At 56.5% G+C, this 20,618-nt stretch overlaps 10 protein-coding genes across 10 annotated transcripts; 7 read left to right on the top strand and 3 right to left on the bottom strand.

Annotated features, from left to right (window-relative positions):
• The first annotated feature begins 362 nt into the window (after positions 1-362).
• On the top strand, positions 363-1,148 carry C7974DRAFT_328998 (uncharacterized protein). Its single transcript, XM_046139049.1, has 2 exons — positions 363-994; positions 1,045-1,148. The coding sequence occupies exons 1-2, from the start codon at positions 548-550 to the stop codon at positions 1,069-1,071; spliced, it is 474 nt and encodes a 157-aa protein (XP_046002089.1). The 5' UTR covers positions 363-547; the 3' UTR covers positions 1,072-1,148.
• Positions 1,149-1,957: 809 nt separating this feature from the next.
• C7974DRAFT_328993 (uncharacterized protein) lies at positions 1,958-6,151 on the bottom strand (the record flags this gene model as incomplete). Its single annotated transcript, XM_046139048.1, has 4 exons — positions 1,958-2,036; positions 2,086-2,889; positions 2,938-3,519; positions 3,566-6,151. Coding segments are annotated over 4 exons (4,050 nt in total), but the record flags the coding sequence as incomplete, so codon positions are not given.
• Positions 6,152-7,026: 875 nt separating this feature from the next.
• On the top strand, positions 7,027-7,395 carry C7974DRAFT_302903 (uncharacterized protein; the record flags this gene model as incomplete). Its single annotated transcript, XM_046137922.1, has 1 exon — positions 7,027-7,395. The coding sequence occupies one exon, from the start codon at positions 7,027-7,029 to the stop codon at positions 7,393-7,395; it is 369 nt and encodes a 122-aa protein (XP_046002087.1).
• Positions 7,376-8,762, top strand: C7974DRAFT_117038 (uncharacterized protein). Its single transcript, XM_046135090.1, has 2 exons — positions 7,376-7,631; positions 7,723-8,762. The coding sequence occupies exons 1-2, from the start codon at positions 7,491-7,493 to the stop codon at positions 8,641-8,643; spliced, it is 1,062 nt and encodes a 353-aa protein (XP_046002086.1). The 5' UTR covers positions 7,376-7,490; the 3' UTR covers positions 8,644-8,762.
• Positions 8,555-11,005, bottom strand: C7974DRAFT_117026 (uncharacterized protein). The gene has a single exon (XM_046135089.1). The coding sequence runs from the start codon at positions 10,609-10,611 to the stop codon at positions 8,881-8,883; it is 1,731 nt and encodes a 576-aa protein (XP_046002085.1). The 5' UTR covers positions 10,612-11,005; the 3' UTR covers positions 8,555-8,880.
• On the top strand, positions 10,999-12,887 carry C7974DRAFT_386774 (uncharacterized protein). Its single transcript, XM_046141094.1, has one exon. It carries the CDS (start codon positions 11,120-11,122, stop codon positions 12,704-12,706), a length of 1,587 nt encoding a protein of 528 aa, XP_046002084.1. The 5' UTR covers positions 10,999-11,119; the 3' UTR covers positions 12,707-12,887.
• Positions 12,888-12,958: 71 nt separating this feature from the next.
• On the top strand, positions 12,959-14,531 carry C7974DRAFT_328979 (putative sterol desaturase). The gene is made up of 3 exons (XM_046139046.1): positions 12,959-13,747; positions 13,799-13,865; positions 13,922-14,531. The coding sequence occupies exons 1-3, from the start codon at positions 13,198-13,200 to the stop codon at positions 14,250-14,252; spliced, it is 948 nt and encodes a 315-aa protein (XP_046002083.1). The 5' UTR covers positions 12,959-13,197; the 3' UTR covers positions 14,253-14,531.
• A 207-nt stretch (positions 14,532-14,738) lies between these two features.
• Positions 14,739-16,859, top strand: C7974DRAFT_431363 (beta-lactamase-like protein; the record flags this gene model as incomplete). Its single annotated transcript, XM_046144771.1, has 4 exons — positions 14,739-14,766; positions 14,816-14,967; positions 15,019-15,513; positions 15,558-16,859. The coding sequence occupies 4 exons, from the start codon at positions 14,739-14,741 to the stop codon at positions 16,857-16,859; spliced, it is 1,977 nt and encodes a 658-aa protein (XP_046002082.1).
• Positions 16,860-17,287: 428 nt separating this feature from the next.
• On the top strand, positions 17,288-18,810 carry C7974DRAFT_116977 (sorbitol dehydrogenase-like protein). The gene is made up of 2 exons (XM_046135088.1): positions 17,288-17,630; positions 17,732-18,810. The coding sequence occupies exons 1-2, from the start codon at positions 17,433-17,435 to the stop codon at positions 18,644-18,646; spliced, it is 1,113 nt and encodes a 370-aa protein (XP_046002081.1). The 5' UTR covers positions 17,288-17,432; the 3' UTR covers positions 18,647-18,810.
• C7974DRAFT_386769 (histone acetyltransferases subunit 3-domain-containing protein) lies at positions 18,730-20,343 on the bottom strand. Its single transcript, XM_046141093.1, has one exon. It carries the CDS (start codon positions 20,192-20,194, stop codon positions 19,031-19,033), a length of 1,164 nt encoding a protein of 387 aa, XP_046002080.1. The 5' UTR covers positions 20,195-20,343; the 3' UTR covers positions 18,730-19,030.
• Between the last annotated feature and the right edge of the window lie 275 nt (positions 20,344-20,618).

Here is a 20,618-nt window from a genome sequence, read left to right as displayed (position 1 = left end):
GGTTCCAAAAGTCGGATTGGCTCACGCGCACTAGCGCGAGCGCAGTAAGTACGAAGCACGAAGTACCTACATACCACCAGATGAGCATGGCACAACCTGCGCCTCAGTAAACACTTATAAGCACAGTGCTAGAGAGTAGAGGTCGTGAGAGTGTACGTAGTCAAGTTGCAAGCTACTCCTGCTACAGTGTACCCTTACTCCTGCCATCCCTACACGCAGAGCCACGTCTGCAGAAGCAGCCTGCAAATGCTCTGCGGCCGCATAGAGTCGGCGTCCCTGGTGGCACTGACGACCATGTAGGCCACGCCGAGCATTCGCTGAACATGTCCCAGGCGCGACTCTGTCCGCACACTCTACTTCGCACCATTCGTGCCTACTTGCGTGACATCAGTCCATTACCCAATGGGGGATAGTGCATAGTTGCGCCAAGACCGAGCTCACCACGAACCTCAGGTCGACCAGCAATTACACACCCGCCCCCGCAACTCCGCCTTCACGTACACCTCGTGCTCAATTGCTCTCCCAAAGCTGCCGACGCGCTTCCAGCATGCTTTCCCGGCGCATCGCAGCGGCTCGCCCACTCCCCAGCACTGTGCTGCGCTCGACCGCCGTCCCGCAATTCACCCAGCGCCGCACAGCACTCACCGCACACGAGCGCGCCGAGCTGGCCGACCCCAACCAGAACGGCGGCTACATCAACCCTCCCCTCGAGAAGCGCAGCAACCGTGACCCCTACGCCGACTGGTGGGACAAACAGGACCGCCGCAACTACGGCGAGCCCTGCCACGAGGACCACGACATCCTGGGTGCTGTCTCGCTGCACGACTACAACCACTTCACACCTGGATGGGGTGGCGTGCTATTTGGCACTTTCGTCGTGACAGTCGTTGGCCTGTGCGTTGCCGTGAAGCAGGTCTATCCGGACAAGGTCAGCGCTCCGAAGACATACCCTGACGGTCTGGAGGCCGAGCTTGGAGGAAAAGGCGCTATGCTGGTAAGTTATCCTGCCAAACGGCAGCTCAACCGTTGCTAACAGCGCCACAGGCCAGAAAGCCCGGCGCGGAGTGGTAGACGAGGAGACTGAAAGAAGCCATGTGTAGATACCAATAGTCGATTGTGCAATCAACTCTCTCATTTGTTATACTGCGTATGCTAAACACCCACGTCACCTGTGCTATGCCCCTCTAGCCTAACTCGGAGAATCTTACCAACTGCAAGGATGCCATCCGCCCCATCCACAGAAGCTCTGTAGCCAGTCACGGCTTTCTGTTTTTGGCGTTAGTCGTGTGCGTGCAAGATGTGTCGAAGAGTACACAGACAGTAGAGCTAGCATCTTGTTAGATCGGGGGCTGTGTCAAGAGAATGCCCATGACTGGGACCAAGGTAAAAATCTACCTCTCTGCTTAACAACATTGCAACATCGGGCAAGAAGGCGTGACGGTATTTCAAGGGGTCTATTGTAAGATGAACCGCATTGAAGTGCAGCTATTTCATTATACTCTTGCGGCCTATCATCTGGAATAAGCATGAGTTGGATCCTACAGAAGTGCCAGATGACTATTCAGATGTGCCTAGGTGCAGCAGCATCAGCTCTAGTAGATAGGGTGATGGAGATCGTTAACGACAGTTTCCAGAGCTGTGAAGACAATGTACATGTGAGAAGGGCAAAGGGGAACAAAAGGTCAGAGTCAAAGGGGCTTCTTTGAATCGATTTAAGCTCACCCTCAGTCGAAGCGCATTCTTGGTCATGTACACAGAAATATACCACACCTACGATCAGGTGCGAAGCGTCCAGCTTGCGTTGTGGACCTCAGAGCATTGAGATTATGATTAGATACTACCTTTCAGCGTGCGCCAATCCCATGTCGAACATAACAATGCAAAGGTATCTTAGGCGAAGGGAAAGGGATCTACTCATGTACGCCGCAGGTGTTCTATCTTCCGCGAGCCGCACCGAGACCTGCCATGCGGCCACCGCCGGCATTCAAGCTCTGTCGTACTATCATCTCTGCGGCCTGCGCAGCGGCGAGTCGTTCCTAACCCCTCTGTCAGTAAGTGCCCATGATGAAAGAGCATGCAACATACCTTCTGCCTGCTTCGATCTTTCAAGTACCTCTCAGCCTCAGGTCGCATTCTCAATATCCTCAGAATCATGTCATCGTTTGGTTCAGCCTGTGCCTCCTTCCGCTTCTCTTCCTTGGCCTTCTTCATCGTGCCCAAGTTTCTACTTAACATAATCGTCTTGTGTTTCCGTGTTGGCATGCCCACAAGCCCAGCAGCACCGCCAAATTGATGACCCATAGTGGGCGGCGCGGATTGCCTGTTCATCCTTGCCGCCGTTTCTTGTTGCCTACGAGCGCTGGCGCCGGCCATGGCCTCGCTGGTGCGGATGAGATCTTCCGAGGACTCAAAGTAGAAGAAGTTGAGATTCTGGAGTTCGTGGTATTTGGGTGATTTGAGGACGTCCATGGGCACGCCTTCGACATTCCCGTCTTCATCAGCGGCGTGGAAAAAGTCAAAGAGCAACTTGAGCCATTTGAATACAATATCGAGCTCTTGCTGCGTCAGCGGGCGCTGCTGAGAGAGTTTGTCCGAAAGGGGAGGAACAAGCAATGACTCTATCGTTGCTAGAGCTTCCTTCCATAGACGAGTCATGACCATGATCATGGCAGCATCTGTAAGGGTCTGCTTCATGATGGCGAAATTCTCGTCGAAGTATGCGAATAGAGGGTCAAGGGCCTGTGTGACCTCCTGCTGTGTTGGGCCCTGGATGACGGACTGCGGTCTAGCTGCTCGGAAGTAATTGGTGACTGATGTCACTGAAATGCCTCGATTCAATAACGCTTTCAGTGTCCGCCTAGAAAGCGTGTGATTGATGAAAGATGAGAGCTAATACTGTCAGCATGTGCGAACCAGGCAACGAAGCGCGCGGATTACCTTGTCTGTGATTTTTCGTGTCATATCTCGCTCGGTTCTCTTGAGCGTTCTGAACGACTTTCCAAAGTAAAACTGGATATCGTCTCGCTCGCCTTCCATGCTCACACGAAGCAGCAAACGACCTTGGGTATCGAGATCCAGCCAGTACTCGCGTGGCATATAATCCCTGAAGTGCGAAGGATCAAGTTTGAGCGACGTTCGACCCACGCAATCATGGTCACCGAGTGTGTCCCAGTCCCAAATAGTGGCAACAATGTTGAGCGGTCCATTTGTGGTGATATCGATCGTTTCATCCCATCGCGGGCTCAGGTTACCATAGATGACTCGTGTTTTTGCAAGACGCTTCTGGTACTCGTCGCCAAGAACGACGTATGGGTCGCTGAGACCGTTCATGTCACATGCCTTGAGGTCCTCCGCTTCGATGATCTTAATGGTGAAGACGAAGTTGTTGTTGCGAATCCGTTGAGTCGGAGGCGGTGCGTGCTTCTGAATGACTTCCGCACATGCATCCACATCCATCTCACGCTCCAGTTTGTCGAGCTGCTGCATGGCGTATTCAATATTGTTGAGCTTGACGAGTGACTACAAGACTTAGCACGAGCGACATTGGCAACGATTTCAATCTTACCTCAGGCCAGAAGTTGAACGGCGCAACAGTTTCTTTCTGTGCATACAAGTCCTTGGCCATAGTTGCCCACTGCTGGGTTTTTGTCTGTCGCGCAGCAGCTTCCTGCTCCGGTGTCAAGCGATCCATTTCCCTCGCAAACTTTTGCTCAACAAGATCACAGTACCTCGCAAGAGCCAGGCCGATAGATTTTGACACAGCAGTCATGAACTTGGCGTACTGTAGATCATCGTCCCAATTCAACGCCACAATCTGCTCTATGCTCTGATTGAATGATCGGAAAATGTCCACCACCGAGACACTGTGTCGCTCGTCATCAGCGGGTACTGGGTTCTGGGATTGGATCTGAAATTGATCCGCCTTCAATGCATTGTCGACCCAACTAATGAGGTTTGAGTCTGTCATCTGTATCCATCGCCAGACGAACTCTTGCAACAAACCCTCGATGTTGAATGCAAACCGTTGATTAGGCAGAGCATCGCTGTGTATGCGACGGATATCCACCATTTCTTTGTAGAGATCGAAACCATCCTGCACAGGTATGTCGTCGCCTTTGGAATGAGCCACATCCATGATACGTGAGGCTATGTCTCTTGCGTCTGTTGCGTATGCCGGGAACATCTCTTCAACCAGACACATCATGGGACTGACACCCATTATCTCGGGTGTCTTGCGGTATCGCTTTTGAATCTTCTCACATAGCTTCACTACCGCTCGCCCAAGCTCAATAACGTGGTAGAACTCCCAATCCTCCCTGGTGTCTGGGATGTTCTTGGCCAGCATCTCTCCGTACACATCGCCTGCTTTCCGTCGGAGCGATTGTCGAAGCTGTTCGGTGAATTGATTCAAGGCCTCTTCAGGCGCTTGGAAAATGGGATCCTCGTAGATGTGACTTGTGATGATGTACATGATAGGTCCTAGCGGAGGTGCTTTGGTGTCATAAACGAACATCATCAGCTCAAAGAGCTCACGCAGTAGCGCATCGTGCAGTGATGTCAGGATCTGCTGGTTGAGCAAAAAGTCGTGGACGGTCCATTTCGAACGGTCAGACAATACGTCGGGAGCTGGCATCTGCATCATGCTCATACGGTTCGACTTCTTCTCGGTTGGCGGCGGCTCCTTTACAAAGTTAAAAGCTGCATCCAGAGTATCAAGATCCAGCTCTTGGTCCAGGTACTTCTCGCGAATGACATCCAGATACAACATGAAGCGCGAAGGTAGAGGCAGTCTCCATCTAAGAGCGATATCGCTGAGTAGATCATGGGACTGCTTGGACAGCAAGCCAATGTATTCGGTGGCTCCGTCATTCTGTTGCGCGTCGGCTAGATCGTATGTAAGGGCTTCTTTTACGATGGCGCGATAGTAGCTGCGAGGGTCTGATGGAATGAACGTGTACGACTCGTCGCCGTTTGCAAGGTCGTCGCGCATGCTGAGACCATCCATGGCCTGGTCAAGCCCGTAGCCACTTTCCGAGGACTGCGAGCCTTGTCTTGAGCCCAGGTCGACAGATGCGTTGTGAGATCTGAGCTGGGCTGCTGCTCCTTGCGATGAACTCTTGGCCAGATCTGGGTTTGCTTGCAGCAGCTCCATGATCAAGCGCGAAAGCTCAGACGTCTCTTGACTCTTCCACAGCTCGTAGGCCTCGTCCACGTCGAAGTCTTCAATGTTGAGCGTCTTCTTTGTCATGAGACTGAGACTGGTCTGGTATGTTTTCAGGTCCTGTAAGGCTGCCTGCTCTGTCCACGTGTCTTTGTATCGGGTGATGTCTGCTTGGACATCCGAGTAAGACACGGAGAAGATGCGCGAGACAATGAGGACAAGGGGCATGTCCTTGACCTCATAAGAGCGCTCCACGAGCACCTCGACCGAGGTGCCCCCTTGGCCACCGTTGCGCTGGCTCTCGGCGGTCAAGTCTTGGTCGTGGACCAGCAGCTTCTTCTCCATGGTCTGGAGCCGCTGCAGCAGCTCGGGCCGGTCGCGCTGCCAGTCATGGTCCCGGAGCGTGGAGCTGATCAGGCGGATGAAGAGGGCCAGGTGGCGGTCGACCATGAGCTTGTAGCTGTCGTCGCCCAGCTGCTTGCCCCGCTGCATCTCCTTGGTGGCGGTGGAGAAGAACATGAGCACCAGGCCCTCGACCTTGCGGTCCTGCTCCATGTTCCGGCGGGCCTGCGGCTCCTTGAAGGCGTTGAGGAAGACGGCAAAGGTGCGCTTGACAGCGGCGTCCCTGAACTCGGGCATCTTCTCGGTGCCGATCAGGACCTTTGTCACGCGCTTCTCCAGCTCGGCCATGAAGCCATGGGGGAACTTGGAGCTCTTGGAGTCGCGGATGGAGGCGATCTCGGATATGACGTTGGCGGCGGTGGTGGTGGACACGCGCTGGACGGGCTTGGGGGCGGGCACATGCTGGACGCGCTTCTGGCGGGGCTGCAGCAGGTACTGGAGGTAGGCGACGCGCAGGGCGTACAGGTAGGCGTCCTGGGCGGAGACGGGGCGCCTGCTCGCGCGGGCACTGGCCGAGCCGTGGCGCTGCAGGCGCTCGCGGGTCTGGACGCTGTTTATGCGGCGGTTGCTGATGCGTGTCGCGTCCATGGCGGCGTAGGGGGCGGGCTGGGGCGAGGGCGAGGGCGAGGGCGAGGGCGAGGGCGAGGGGCCGCTGGGCTGGGGCGAGGGGCCGCTGGGCTCACGGGCGCATAGCAAGCAGGCGATGGGCGAGGGGGCGAGGTCGGGGGCGGCGCGGGCAGCGCGGCGGGCGGGGGCAGCTGCTGGTCGCAGGCGCAGGCGCAGGCGCAGAGAGCACGGCGGTGGTGGGACGCGGGCGACGTGTGACGGGAGAGCTGCGCCGGGCGGTGGCAGGCTGCGTCACGTCGAGCATGGAGACATGGAGGCACGCAGGCGTTCAGGCCATGGGTTTAATTAGCCTCGTCACGGCAATTACACTACTGCCCGTGCAGGTGAGGGTGCCAGCATGGCAGCAGCACGGCCGCCGTGCCAGCAGGAGCCGCTGCCCGCGCTCCCTGCAGCGATCGTTGGGCGTGCGCTGCAGACGCAGAGGCACTGGTGCAGAGGCCCTGGTGCAGAGGCCCTGATGCAGAGGCCCTGATGCAGACGGGCCAGCACCACACCGCCCGTGCCCGCCGACCGCAGACGGCAGACGGCGCCGCGGTCCAGCTTGCAGCGCGGCCGCCGTGCTGCGTGAGGCTGTGGTGGCTGGGCTGCCGTTGCGCGCAGTGGCGCCGGCCCCTCTCACATGCTCGCCGGAGCAGTGCAGTGCAGGCGCATATCACCGGGCTGAGCCCCCGGCCCCGCGCGACTGTCAACGCTGCACTGTTGTATACACGCGCACACACGCACACACACACTGCACACACGCACCCACGCATCCTCTGCACCCTCTGCACCCTCTGCACCCGCTACGTCCTCTGCACCCCCTGCACCCCCTGCACCTCCCCCCCCTCCGCGCCGCCATGGGCTCGCAAAGCCCGACCAACGCAAACGACCGCCCGCGCCTGACCGAGGCCCAGAAGAAGGAAAACCACATCCGCTCCGAGCAGAAGCGCCGCGAGGCCATCCGCGAGGGCTTCGACCGTCTGGCCTCGATCGTGCCGGGCATGGACGGCCAGGGGCGCAGCGAGGCCGTGGTGCTCGAGGCCACCATCAGGTTCATGCGCGACAAGATCGTCGAGCGCCAGCAGATCATCGCCGACGCCCACGCTCAGGGCATCGACACGGCAGCCTGGGACCTGCCCAAGGAGACGCTGGACGCCTGCAACGCCCAGCTGCTGCGCACCAAGAACGAGGACGCCCAGGCGAACGGCCTCAACGGCAAGAGCTAGCACCAGCACGCCTCTTATCGATAAGCACCGCTCAAAAATGTTCCCCACCTTCACATGCCCGCGCCCGCCTCGCTCTGTCCCTGCACATACGCGCCATGGCTTTCAGCTTTGCCTTCTCCGGCGACGACATAGAGGAGGATCCGAACGATGCTGCACTCCAGCCACAAGCAACAAGTGCGCCTGCCGCCGACGTTCCGCCACCAATTGCAGCCAGAGCACATGACCTGAACGAGCTGGTATGTAGGCTACCTCAACGGAACACTGGCGACGGACCTGAGTCTTTGCGCGCCGAACCTACCACGTCGTCTCCCTACTGACACCTGAAAGCTGTCCAGCCTACCCGACAAACTCGCCTTCTCCACACTCATCGTCACCTCGCCCAAAGGCTTCACTGCCCGTCTTCCCAGACGGGAGATCTTCGACGTCCGCGTCCAGTTGATGGCTGAAGACGATGGCTCGCAAGAGAATGTTCTCGCAGGCCTTGAGAATACGGACCTTCAGACCAACGTCTACGAGGGCGGATACAAGACCTGGGAATGCAGTCTCGATCTCGTCAAGTTCCTGCTCGACCGTGGACCCCGCAAGGACCTAGACGATCTAGTCAGAGTGAACCATGTCGTTGAGCTAGGCTGCGGATCTGCCGTGCCATCACTGCTGCTCTTCCAGTACGCATTGAAGAATCAACTGAGCATCATCTTCACATTAGCCGACTACAATGCAGACGTCGTTCGCTTAATAACTCTCCCAAACCTCGTTCTCGCCTGGGCTGCCGCACTACCAGAGGAGGACAGCGCAAAGCTGTTTCCAGACGGCAACCCATTGCACAACACTGAAGAAGACCACGGCGATCTCTACCTCACTCCCGAAATTCTGGCCTTGTTCAAGCAGCAATTACAGTCCATCGGCTTAACCCTGAACCTTCTCTCTGGCTCTTGGACGCCGACAACCGCCTTTCTGGACCTCGTCCCTTCAACCCCTCAATTAGATACCTTCGTACTCGGTTCTGAAACAATCTATTCGCCTGCCTCCCTGAGTGCATTTGCAGACATCATCGTAGCCCTCATGTCCAGAGTGAAGACGGGCAAGGCCATCGTGGCTGCAAAGAGGGTATATTTCGGTGTCGGTGGCAGTGTCGATGCCTTTAGGGAAGAATGCGCCAATCGTGGGGCCGTCGCATATGAGACGGACTTTGAAGGCTTGGAGACGGGTGGTGTAAGGAGGTGCTTGCTTGAGGTGCAAATGTGTTGAATTTGCAACGTCATGTAACCATGTTGCATTGCAGGAAAACTCGGGCTATCTACGCACATTTCAAACTCGTAAGCGATCCAACCTGAAGGCAGTGTTTTACAATCTGTCTGGAGAGATGTCATGTAATTACATCGCATTGCAAGGAAACTTGGGGTATCCACATACGTTCTAAAGCCATGAGTAATTCAACCTGAGCGCAGTATTCAAAACCTGTCTTGAGCCCAACACCCGTCATGCTTACTTCGCCCTCGCAGTCACGATCGGTGCAGGCAGCTCTTTCCGCCCCTTCTCCTCTCCACCGCGGATCAAGTTCCTGTACGTCTCTCCCTCGACTCTCATACTCTCCCCCCTCGCCGTTCTCAGACGTTCAACGCCTCTGTCAATCAAATCCAGATGGTACGTGATGGGTAGTCCGTCTCTCCAACCCAGAACCTCGGGCGCCGCAACGCCCTCTCGTAGATTCTCCAGTTCGGCTTGGATTCCCCTGAGCTTCAGAAGCGTGCCCGACACGTGATTGAGCGCTTGTTTCCGATATGCCGAGATGTTCTTCAGCAAATGGAGGTGTTTGTTGTTGGCCTTGACTTTGGAATTATTGCCACCAAGTTTAGTCCAGAGTTGCGCCAGGAGCTCCTCCTGGTTCTTGGTGATTGTTGCGTCATCGCCCGTCGCGATTTGGTAGATGGTGTCCAATCGTTCGTCCAGATTCTGCAGCACAGAGAGCAGAGCGACCGCGGTATCGATGAGCCTGCCGATCTCCTCCGTGTTTTTGCTGACATGGAGTGAGTATTGCTCGAAGATACGCTCTTGGAGCGTTGGTGGCGGAGCAACGAAAGGACTGGTCAGAACACCATAGACGCGATCGAGTGCACCGTAAGAACCTTCTTGCTCGGAGATGCCTGACAAGACAGCCCTCGTCCAAGTGTTTGTTGCGATGATGCGATCCACGGTTGCTCCAATGCGGGAGTTGAACCGCGAGAGATCTATAGAGGCTTCACTGGCTGTGAGGACAAAGTTCTCGAATTCCAGATCGAGCTGGTGTCGCGAGGGGAGACGAGAATGGCGGACAAGGGTGCGCAGGTCGCGAATGGCGATTTCAGAGTCCTTGATAGTGGATGGGAGGGTCGAAGTATCTTTCGCTGCCCCCAGAATATCCTCCAGCCCGGATTGCGCGTTCACTAGTCCTTCAAAATCGACTCGCGGGTCATCTCGGGCCCCTGTTATGCAGAATGGCACAACGTAGGATGAACCGGGGATGAGACAGATCGGCGACAAAACGGCTGTCATTCCTGATCTGAAGTTACCGACAGCCCATTGAATGCTAAAAATAAGTACTAGAACGGCCAGTACGAATCCAAAAAAGGGCTGAAGATTGCCCATGGCGTGACCGAATACACCAAGGACGTAATGAGCTACCGGAGAAACGAAGCTTTTGTAGACGTGACCAATATAATCTGAAATATAGAGGCGTCGGTGCTGCGCTACCGGTGCGGGTGATGGTTGACTTCCCGAGGTGGAAGGAGAATAAGACGTGGAAGAGCGATCAGAGGTCCGCAGGTGCGGCGTCTTGTTCCGCGTATTTTTGGTGCGAACCTGCGATCTCCGTGACGGTGAGTCACTCGAAGAATGTAGGGAGCTTTCCAACTTTGGCATGATGAAGCTGGGCCCTTCTGTTTGTGTCGTGGGCTGAGCCGGCTTTGGCGGACGTGGAGTGCGCTCGGCGTCATCCGATCTCGAGCTTGTAGCTGCAGAGCCCTTGAGAAGGGAGTGGGGTAGAGGGCTTTGGTCATGCGCGGAAGCCGGGAACTTGGACTTTTGTTCTTTTGCAAGCTCGGTGTCGGATGGCTCCAGCTCGATTTCACTGTGGTTTGCAGTGGAGACGCCGCCATCAGTGGAATAGTGAGTATCGTCCCAGCTATCGCCAAGCTTTTCATTCGGCTTCCGTCGTGTGCTTTTGCCGCCCCTCGCCATTGTGGATTTCTGGGGACAGTCGATCTTTCAGGCGTAGGCGGTTGTGGTCGGTACTATGCGCGGCGGCTGGAGGCAGTCGACGCGCTTCAGATGAGATGCTGGGGGCTGCGCGATAAGAATATCCGCTGCGTCGCCTTACGAAAGAGCAGATCAAGGCGGAGTGAAGGTGTCACTACTGAAGATGTCTGAGTAGGAGGCTGGCGAGAGGACTCCCGCCACTATATAGGAACAATAACCACAAAGAGCAAACATCTTGTGACGTATGTAGGCGCTTGCCAATCAGGCTCGACCAGGTAACGTGACGTCCTCTTCAACGACTTGGTGCACCGTGGAGGCAATCAACAAACAATATCGCACATGGAATCTTGATGCGAGCACTGTTTGTACACAGAGGAGAAGACCGGGCCGCACGCCGCCGAAGCGTAGAAGGCAGTGGCCGATGGCTGCCAAGGCGCCAGTTCTCAGTGCAGCTGTAACCTACTCAGGCCATTGAGTGCCAGTCCACTCGATGCTACCCACGCTTCGCCCAGCACTGCGAGCCCCCCTGCGCTGGAGCCGCCCAGCTGCCCGGGTGTTGCTTCGCAGCTGCTCGAGCTCCACGCCGCACCGCTTCCATGCCTCGGTGAAGCTCTCCTCAGCACCAGACGCACAGCTCGACACCACAGATGCAGCTGTTGCGCCGCCCACACCCGCGCTTGACCACCGCACGCTCGCAGCGACACACAACCTGTTCATAACATCTCCCTACAGCCCGGGCTCGCCACTTATCCTCCCCAATGGCGCATACGTTTTCCAGAAACTGCAGGCGTTCCTGCGCGCCCAGTACCCGCAGTTCGGCTTCCAAGAGGTCATCACGCCTATAATATACAAGAAGTCGCTGTGGGAGAAGTCGGGCCACTGGCAGAACTATGCAGAGGACATGTTCAGTGTGGAGGGCAGGGACAAGAAGGGCGAGGAGGAGGAGGAAATGGGGCTGAAGCCAATGAACTGCCCCGGCCATTGTCTGCTATTCAGCACCGACATTAAGAGCTACCGCGACCTGCCCGTCCGCCTCGCAGATTTCAGCGCCCTGCATCGAAACGAGATATCGGGATCATTGACCGGCCTGACGAGAGTGCGAAGGTTCCACCAAGACGATGCGCACATCTTCTGCCGACCAGACCAGATCCTAGCCGAGATCGAACAGACGCTGAAATTCGTCGGCATGGTGTATGAGACATTCGGTCTAGGTCCTTACAAGCTTCTTCTGTCCACACGGCCAAAGGACAGCTTTATCGGCAGCATCGAGGAGTGGGACCGGGCTGAGGCGCAGCTAACCACCGCCTTGAACAACATCGGGGGTGATTGGGCCATCAATGAAGGCGATGGCGCATTTTACGGGCCCAAGATTGACATCATCCTGAAAGACTCGAACGGCAAGGAGCATCAGACGGCGACCATACAGCTCGACTTTCAGCTGCCGCAGCGCTTCGACTTGCAATATCAGGCGTCGCCAGATGAGTTGGACGCCGGCTCAACTTCATCAATGGATGCCGGCCTTGACCCAAATTATCGTCGTCCGGTTATTGTCCACCGCGCTATCTATGGATCCATCGAACGCTTCATGGCTCTGCTCATCGAGCACTATGCAGGCAAATATCCGTTCTGGCTATCCCCACGACCAGCCATTATTCTGTCGCTCAATTCCGAGCCCGCTGTGCTGGACCACGTCTCGCGCATCCAGTCCGTCCTCTCCGGCGTCCAGTCTCACGAAACCCCGACGCCCAGTCCGTCATCGGCGCCTAAGCCACTGCCGCTCTCAAATATCCACTTGCCGATCGATGTTGACACTACCAATCGGCCACTCGGCAAAAAAATTGCCGATGCTCGCTCCAAGAAGTATAACCATATCATCGTAGTCGGCAAGCGTGATGTTGAGCATGGTGGCATGAACATGCAAGTCGTAAACCAGCCTGCCGAAGAATCGGCCATACGGGTGTTGGAGGAAGCTCTTGGTCGAAAGCTCACAGACGCAGACCGTCTGAAGAAGCAAGCCAGTATCAGTCTGAAGGGCGCCAGACGATACTTTGAAAGTCTCGTCACGTCTTATTTGTAGGATGTCTAAGCTGTATTTTATGTCGAAAACGATCCGTCTATAATCATGTATCATAGTGTTAAAACTGGGCATCGTTACTTCATATGACGCCTATCAAATCTCAACACTCAGGGCTTCCCCATGTGTCAACATACATGTCACAATGAAATGGGAAGCCGTAAAATACAGCATCTGACGTTGCATTCATGTGTATTAGATGGAAAATTCAGGGACAGGTGGCAAGCTTCCACCTGGAGAGAGACTCCACTTCTGTTGGCCGTTCAGGCGTGCTAGCGCCGACGATCTAGAGCCGCGGCCTGTCAGAGACCCGCCACCCCTGCCAAGAACCCCGGCAATTTTTCTTGCCGTTCTGATCCGAGTCGAACGATGCGTAAAGGATCTAATCTGATAAACGAGATGGCAAATTACGGGCCACCTTCAAACAAACATCCTCGCTGCTGTCGCCCTTCTTCCAAGTTCTCGCACACCAACATCGACGCCCACATTGAGCCATGGATGTCGCACTAGAACTCCTCGACCCCCTCGTCTTCGACAAGGCCTACGCTTGGGCTTTGCCGCACCCAGGAGCCAGCTTCAGCAACAATTCCTCGGACGCGACAAACCTCCTGACAGCGGGTGCGGCGCCTCTCTCCCTTTGGGACCGCAACAACATTTATCGCCAATGCATCTCAATTCTTCTCATCACGCAATTCGGGGCCTCTGCGCTCTACTTCTTCTTCAGTGCACTTTCGTATTACTTCGTTTTTGATCGACGCCTGGAGTATCACCCGAGGTTCCTCAAGAACCAAGTGCGCCAGGAGATCAAGTCATCCATGACCGCCGTGCCATTCATCAATCTCTTGACCCTTCCCTGGTTTTTGGCTGAAGTTCGTGGACACAGCTTGCTGTACGGCGATGTCGAGTCGTACGGCTGGGCCTGGCTTGGTGTTTCGTCGCTCCTGTACATGGCTTTTAACGATGTTGCCATCTATTGGATTCATCGCCTGGAACACCACCCCAGTGTTTACAAGTACATCCACAAGCCACATCACAAGTGGATCGGTCAGTCTCCCCGTCGTTTGAACAGAAGAAGTCACATTAACATTACGATAGTTCCTACACCTTGGGCTGCATTAGCATTCCACCCGCTCGATGGCTACGTACAGTCGCTGCCATACCAGTAAGCCCCATCTGGTCAGAAATCACGCAATGGTCACTCTACTAACACATGATCAGTGCTTTCGTGTTCTTCTGCCCCATGAACCGGTATCTTTATATGGTGCTCTTTGTCGCGGTACAGATTTGGACCATCTTTATTCACGATGGCGACATGATCTCCGGTCACTGGACGGAGAAATTCATTAACAGTCCTGCTCACCACACACTGCACCACATGTACTTCACTGTCAACTACGGACAGTATTTCACCTGGTGTGACAACTACTTCGACTCCCATAGGGCACCCTGCCCCGAGCTCGACCCCATCCACGACGCTCTCAAGGTTATGAGGGCAAAGGGTCTTGTCGATGAGGCAGGCAACCCGATCACGAAACCGAAAGAGGAGTGAGATGTGCGAAGCACGATGAATTGCAGCATTCTGTTGCGCGGAGCGGGTTCTCTTAGCATTGGGGGCGTCATTAGATTTCAACGATCGTTACGATCGCCATGCATATTCCGTACATAATGTTAATACCATAACCAACCCTTGAACGAGGTTCGGGTATTTCGCAGGTTCTATGATATATGATGGATGGAGGATGTAAGCCAAGTCCACCACGCGATAACCATGTTAGGCAACAATGTAAAAGCCTTTTGTAGAATGCCTTCGCCTACATCACAGGATGCCTACTTCATTTTTAGCTCTGATCATTATCATTGTAGCTACAAATTTAGGGTTGAAGTTGGTCAGCTTGAGGGTCGTGCTAGGCTGGTTGCGGTTCTGGTCACTGGCTGCATGACTTTCACCTCTAAAGCTACGACACCGCCACCTAGACTGTGCGCAACCTCCCAGCTATCTTTGAAATGACGTTGGACCAGCGCAAATCTTGCGACAATGTCTACATTCAAAGGCATTGTAGCTGGTAAAAGCCGTCGCCTTCATGGAGCCAGCGCCGTGCTGACTCCACGCAGAGTTCCCCCAGATCAGGCTCGATTACTTCCGGCACCAACCTGAACACAAAGCGCCCTTAGCGTGCTTCCTCAGTCATGTGCATTCAGACCACCTTGCGGGACTTGATTCATTGCGAGCACCTTTTGTTTATTGCTCGGCTGCTACCCGAGAGGTAGGTGCGAGAGACAAACTTGAACCTGCGTTCGTTGACACTGCCTGTCAGATTTTGCTACGGCTCGAGAAATTCCATTATCGAGTCAATTTTGCGAAAGGTATACTCGAGAGCCGTAACGTTACATATGACAGGAGCATGCGCAAGCTGGCAAAACCACTTCCGCTGGACACGCCTACTACGATCGAGCTGGCGCCTGGCAATAGCATCCGAGTTACCTTGATCGACGCCAATCACTGCGTTGGTGCTGTTATGTTCCTCATCGAAGGGAACGGCAAAGCAGTGCTCTACACGGGCGATATTCGCGCAGAGGCATGGTGGGTCAACTCAATCGTTCAGAATCCTGTTCTAGCCCCCTACGCACTTGGACTACGAAGCCTTGACTGCATCTACCTTGACACCACGTTCGCGACCAAGCATGCGCCTTACAAGACCTTTCCCTCAAAGGCGGAGGGCATCAGAGAGTTGCTGGAGCAAGTCAGCTCTTACCCGCAGGACACTATATTCTACTTTCACGCCTGGACGTTTGGCTACGAAAATGTCTGGGTGGGTTGTCCACATTCCTTGATTCGCGCATACATCTCGACGAGTATCGCACGCGCATATACGGCTCGCTATCCTCATTGGATAGGAGAAGTCTGAGAGAAGCAGGACTTGATGTGCAGAGTGAAAATAAGTTTTTGAGAGAGGCAGGCATCGAGATACGTGAAGCCGCTGCGCTTTGCGGGTTCAGAAACGGCAACCATGTGCAGCCGGGCTGCTTAACTTCATCAGAGAATGCTCGAATACACAGCTGTGAGCGCGGAATGGGCTGCAGTGTCATGGACAAAGATGCAGATAAGAACATTGTCCACATCATCCCAATCGTTACTCGGGCCAACGGTATAGAGATTGCGGAGTTGGGCGCTGGTGGTGGCAAAGGCGACCTCGACCAGAAGGAAGAGCTGGAGACTGGCGATGTCGCTGCTATAGGTCGACTGATGGAGCTCTGTGTTCAATCCATCGACAATCCAGACTTATCATCAAAGGTGCTAGCATTGCTGCAGCATGCTCTCAATACAGGCGAGGCCTCGATGGATTTTGGCCTGCAGTTGCAGAGGGAAACCCAAGCCAGCGAGGACGATCTTTCGTTGCAGAACTTCGTCGCCGCTCTGGCATCACGTGCTTCCAAAACGCACGATGATAGTAAGGGAACGCATCGAACCAAGACCATTCGATTCCCGTACTCACGACACTCTTCGTACTCGGAACTTTGCGAACTCGTTGCTGCATTCAATCCCCGCGATGTCTTTCCGTGTACAGTGGACGAGTCAACCTGGACCCCCGGCTTCAGTTCGAGGGCTCTCTTCGGTGAGCATTGCTCAGCGCAAATCTTCCGCCACGATGCTGAGATGCTCCGTATCTTCCAGAAGAGACAGCCTCTTGCAGGCTCCCAGAAGCGGGATCAGGATGAGAGTCAACAAAACACGCAGTTTGAGACTGCCCCTGAGATCACGATTTCAAACATTACGAAGCCGGGGGTCGCAGAATTGAACGCTGAGCAAGTTGTGAAAGAGCCCAAGGCCGAGGAAGAGCAAATGATGGCGGATGTTGCAAAATCAACTACGAAAGACTTCAGTGAACAGCGGTCTGCATTAGATCCGATGCCTGGGCTATCGGCAGAGCAACCACCAGCGGAACCACCGGTAAAAGAAGGGCTGGCGTTCGCGGCTTCCACACCACGCCCTTACATTACTTCGAGCAAGAATAGAACATGGCCAGAGAGGAAGCGGAAGTCGACTAACGCGCAGCTGGCGTACGATGCTGCTATTGGCACGCACTTAACATGGGCTGATTTCGGGGGTTTGGTATCGACGGGGAGCAACGCAGTGAGGCAGGAAGACATTCTCTAAAGCAAAGGGCATACGCCGACGCTACTGGGGATATTCGGGAGAGCCCCGAGCATTGCCAATTCGAGAATTAAGACTTCGCTGGCGCCCCGATGATTATGCAGGGTCCAGAGCGCTCGAATCCAACCATGCTTGGGATCCGAAGGACCACGGCGAAAACACCGAGCCCATGCGGCACAGATCCACCTCAACACCACGCCAAACATCGTGGGTTTTGCTGCGTTGCAGCCGCATGACGGTAAAAGACTGGGTGGATTCCCTAATGCAGCATGGCTTGCGTCGCATTGGTAAGGAATCGGGCCCGAAGGATGGACTGCGCGGAGTCGGCGGACTTCGATTCGTGGGCTTTCCGACCCATTGTAATCTGCTGGCGGGGCACGGGGTGACGTTTGGGGATAGAGGGGTCCAGTGCGCCACGCACCTCGGAGCTCCCACGAGAGATATGCCCCGCAATACGGGCAGCTGACGGATTCTCCTCGACTTTTCTGTTTTCTATTTCTTTCTGGTGTTCTCGAGAACTCTTCTTCGTTCATCTTCTCTTCCCAATTCCCCCGACTTGAGACACAGAGCGGCAAGATGAGCACAACCACAACAGTCGCGCCTGCAAAGGCAAACATTGGTGTTTACACGAACCCAGAGCATGAGCTGTGGGTTGCTGAGGCAGAGCCTAGCTTGGAGGAAGTGCAGAGGGGTGGAGATCTCAAGATTGGTGAGGTTCTTCTGAACGTCAAGAGCACCGGTATCTGTGGAAGCGACATTCACTTCTGGCACGCGGTAAGTTCTGAATTCAATTCCGGCTGTCAAATTCAAGGGGTCGTCAAGACAGGACTCGACTTTGTGCCTTGATCTACGCAGAGCAGAGCTGACAATCGCAGGGATGCATTGGTCCTATGATCGTTGAAGACACACACATTCTCGGCCACGAGTCTTCAGGCATAGTAATGGCCGTGCACGACTCGGTCACAAACCTCAAGGTCGGCGACCGCGTCGCGATCGAGCCCAACATCATCTGCCACAAGTGCGAGCCCTGCCTGACAGGCCGTTACAATGGCTGCGAGTCGGTCGAGTTCCTCTCCACACCGCCCGTCACCGGCCTGCTGCGTCGCTACCTCAAGCACCCGGCCATGTGGTGCCACAAGATGCCCGACAGCATGACCTTTGAGGACGGCGCCATGCTTGAGCCCCTCTCCGTCGCCCTCGCAGGCTTCGACCGGGCCAACGTCCGCCTCGGCGACCCCGTGCTTGTCTGCGGCGCCGGCCCCATCGGGCTCGTCACTCTACTGTGTGCGCAGGCGGCGGGTGCTGCCCCCCTCGTCATCACCGACATCGACCAGGGCCGGCTCGACTTTGCGCGCAAACTGGTCCCCCGGGTGCTCACGCACAAGGTCGAGTTCAGCCACAGCGTCGCAGACTTCCAGGCTGCGATCCTCGCGCTCACCAACGGTGTCGAGCCGTCGCACGCCCTTGAGTGCACCGGCGTCGAGTCGTCGATCGCGGGCGCCATCCAGACGGTCAAGTTCGGCGGCAAGGTCTTTGTTATCGGTGTGGGCAAGAACGAGATCAAGATTCCGTTTATGCGACTCTCGACGCGCGAGGTCGACCTGCAGTTCCAATACCGCTACTGCAACACATGGCCCAAGGCGATCCGGCTGGTCGAGAGCGGCGTGATCAAGCTCGGGGAGCTGGTGACGCACCGGTTCGCGCTCGAGGATGCGGTCGAGGCGTTCAAGACGGCGAGTGATCCCAAGACGGGCGCTATCAAGGTGCAGATTCAGAGCTTGGGGGATTAGATGGCGGGTGTAGTAGTGGTGGTTGTGTGGATGGCTGGGCAAATTAGACAGTGGAGTGATACCTATGAGCAAATCAAAAGATAACCTGATGCAATTTGTAGGCTTCTGCACTTGACTGTGTGATGTATTGCACCCAGGCAGGTCCAAACAGTACTTGGCAAAATGCAGCACTAATCTCATCGAGGTGTTTGGGATATTGCTGTAAAATACATGGCAAAACAGTGCTTGCGAATGCAAGGTAGATGTAGCGTACACATCTCGGGCAGCTATGAATAACGCCAGATCACGAGGGGGCCAACAATACATCAAGGCAACACATCCAGTCCCATGCCAAACGCCGTCCATATGCCCGTCAACGCCCACGCGAGTCCAAATCGAAGACGGTCACTCCTCGGCCTCGGTGTTCCAGATCTCGACCTCGCGACTCTCCAGCTCGTCCATCTTGTCGGGGGGAAAGATGGTCTCGGTCGGCAGCCCCGTCTTGCCGTAGTTCACCACGGGCCCTATGGTGGTGATCCACTGAGTGCGGCGCTCCATGAGGGTCCTGATGGGCTCGCCAACGCCAGGACGCGTGATGCCGGCGTTGGCGACAGCGTGAGAGCCGCCGCCGGCGCCGCCGGGGCGCTTATTTTGCTTCTTGCCCTTGCCAATGTTGCGATTGCGCTTGAGGTAGGCGGCGTTGAGCTGGTTGTCGAGGTCGTCGGCGATGGTGTTGTATTCCTGCTGGGCGATGCGCTCATTGGTGAGCTCGAGGAGGCGCTGTTTGCGGGCGCCATTGACGATGGATTGCTTGCGCAGCTCCTCCTGGAGGAAGCGCAGGCGCTGGGCGACCTCGTCGTCGAAGTGGGAGTCGTAGGATTGGGTCTCGGTGTCGGCTTCGGAGAGGAAGCCGTAGTGCTTCAGCTCCATCAGCATGCGGTCTTCCAGCGACGCGTAGTCGGCGCGAGCGCTATTGGGCTGGGGCGCGCGGCCGATGAAGTCGGGCAGCTGGGTGGCGGCGGGAATGGCGCTGGCGCTGGTGGTGTCTGCAGGTGCGGCGGCGGGGCCGTCGTCAATGTCCATGGCATCGCCGTTGAGGCCGTTGGTGTCGCTGGCGGGGTGCTGGCTGCCGCGGCCTTCGGGGCGGAGGGTGGCCAGCAGGCGCGAGACGAGCGGCCCGGCGGACACGACCTCGGACTCGAGGACATCCTCTTGGACGTCTTCGGCGGCGCCGCGCGGGACGTTGGTCGGCGGGCGGTCGACGGCGGGGTCGAGGTGCATGGCGCCGTCCTCCTCGGCCCAGACGTGCTTGTAGTGGCGCTGGCCGCGGCGCGGCAGCACAAAGGGCCCGATGCGGTCGCCGCGCTCCTTGAGAAAGGCCACGTCCTCCTCGGTCAGCGGGCGGATGTAGGGCTCGACGTAGTTGGCAAAGACGCCGGCGTTGACCTGGGTGGCGGGCTTCGCGTTGGAGAAGTCCTTGTCGGGCGGCAGGCCGGCGATCTTGTCATGCAGGTCCGAGGGCGGGAAGACGGCGACGGCGAAGATTTCGCGCTTGTCGTCGTCGGTCATGCCCGGGGTGACGGGGCGGATGTGGTAGACGGTGGGGTCGTCAAAGGCCACGGGGTCCTCGCCAAAGGTCTGGAACTGCGGCACGGCGGGCGCGGGCGCGGGCTGGTGCGAGACGTCGGAGCCGCTGGGCGAGGCGGGATCGGCTTCGGGGGCGGGCGGCGGCGGCGGCGAGGCGCTGGGCTTGCCGCCGTCCTGGCGCGCGAGCCCGTGGGCGCCGACGGCGGGCGGGTGCTTGCTGGGCTCGTCGTGCTTGGGGGCGGCGGCGGCGGCGGCGGGCTTCTTCAGCTTGCGGCGGTCGTCGTCGGGGTCCTTGGGCTCGCGCGGGCGCGTCTTGCGCAGGCCGTGCAGGGTGCGCAGGGCGGCCTCGGCCTGGGTGCAGCGCGTCTCGATGCTGCGCAGCACCGTCTTCTCGACCTGGTCGCGC

The sequence above is a fragment of the Boeremia exigua genome (assembly GCF_020726555.1).
Source record: "Boeremia exigua strain MPI-SDFR-AT-0100 chromosome Unknown C7974scaffold_2, whole genome shotgun sequence".
Lineage (NCBI taxonomy): Eukaryota > Fungi > Ascomycota > Dothideomycetes > Pleosporales > Didymellaceae > Boeremia > Boeremia exigua.
This window is presented reverse-complemented; position numbering and strand designations above follow the sequence as displayed.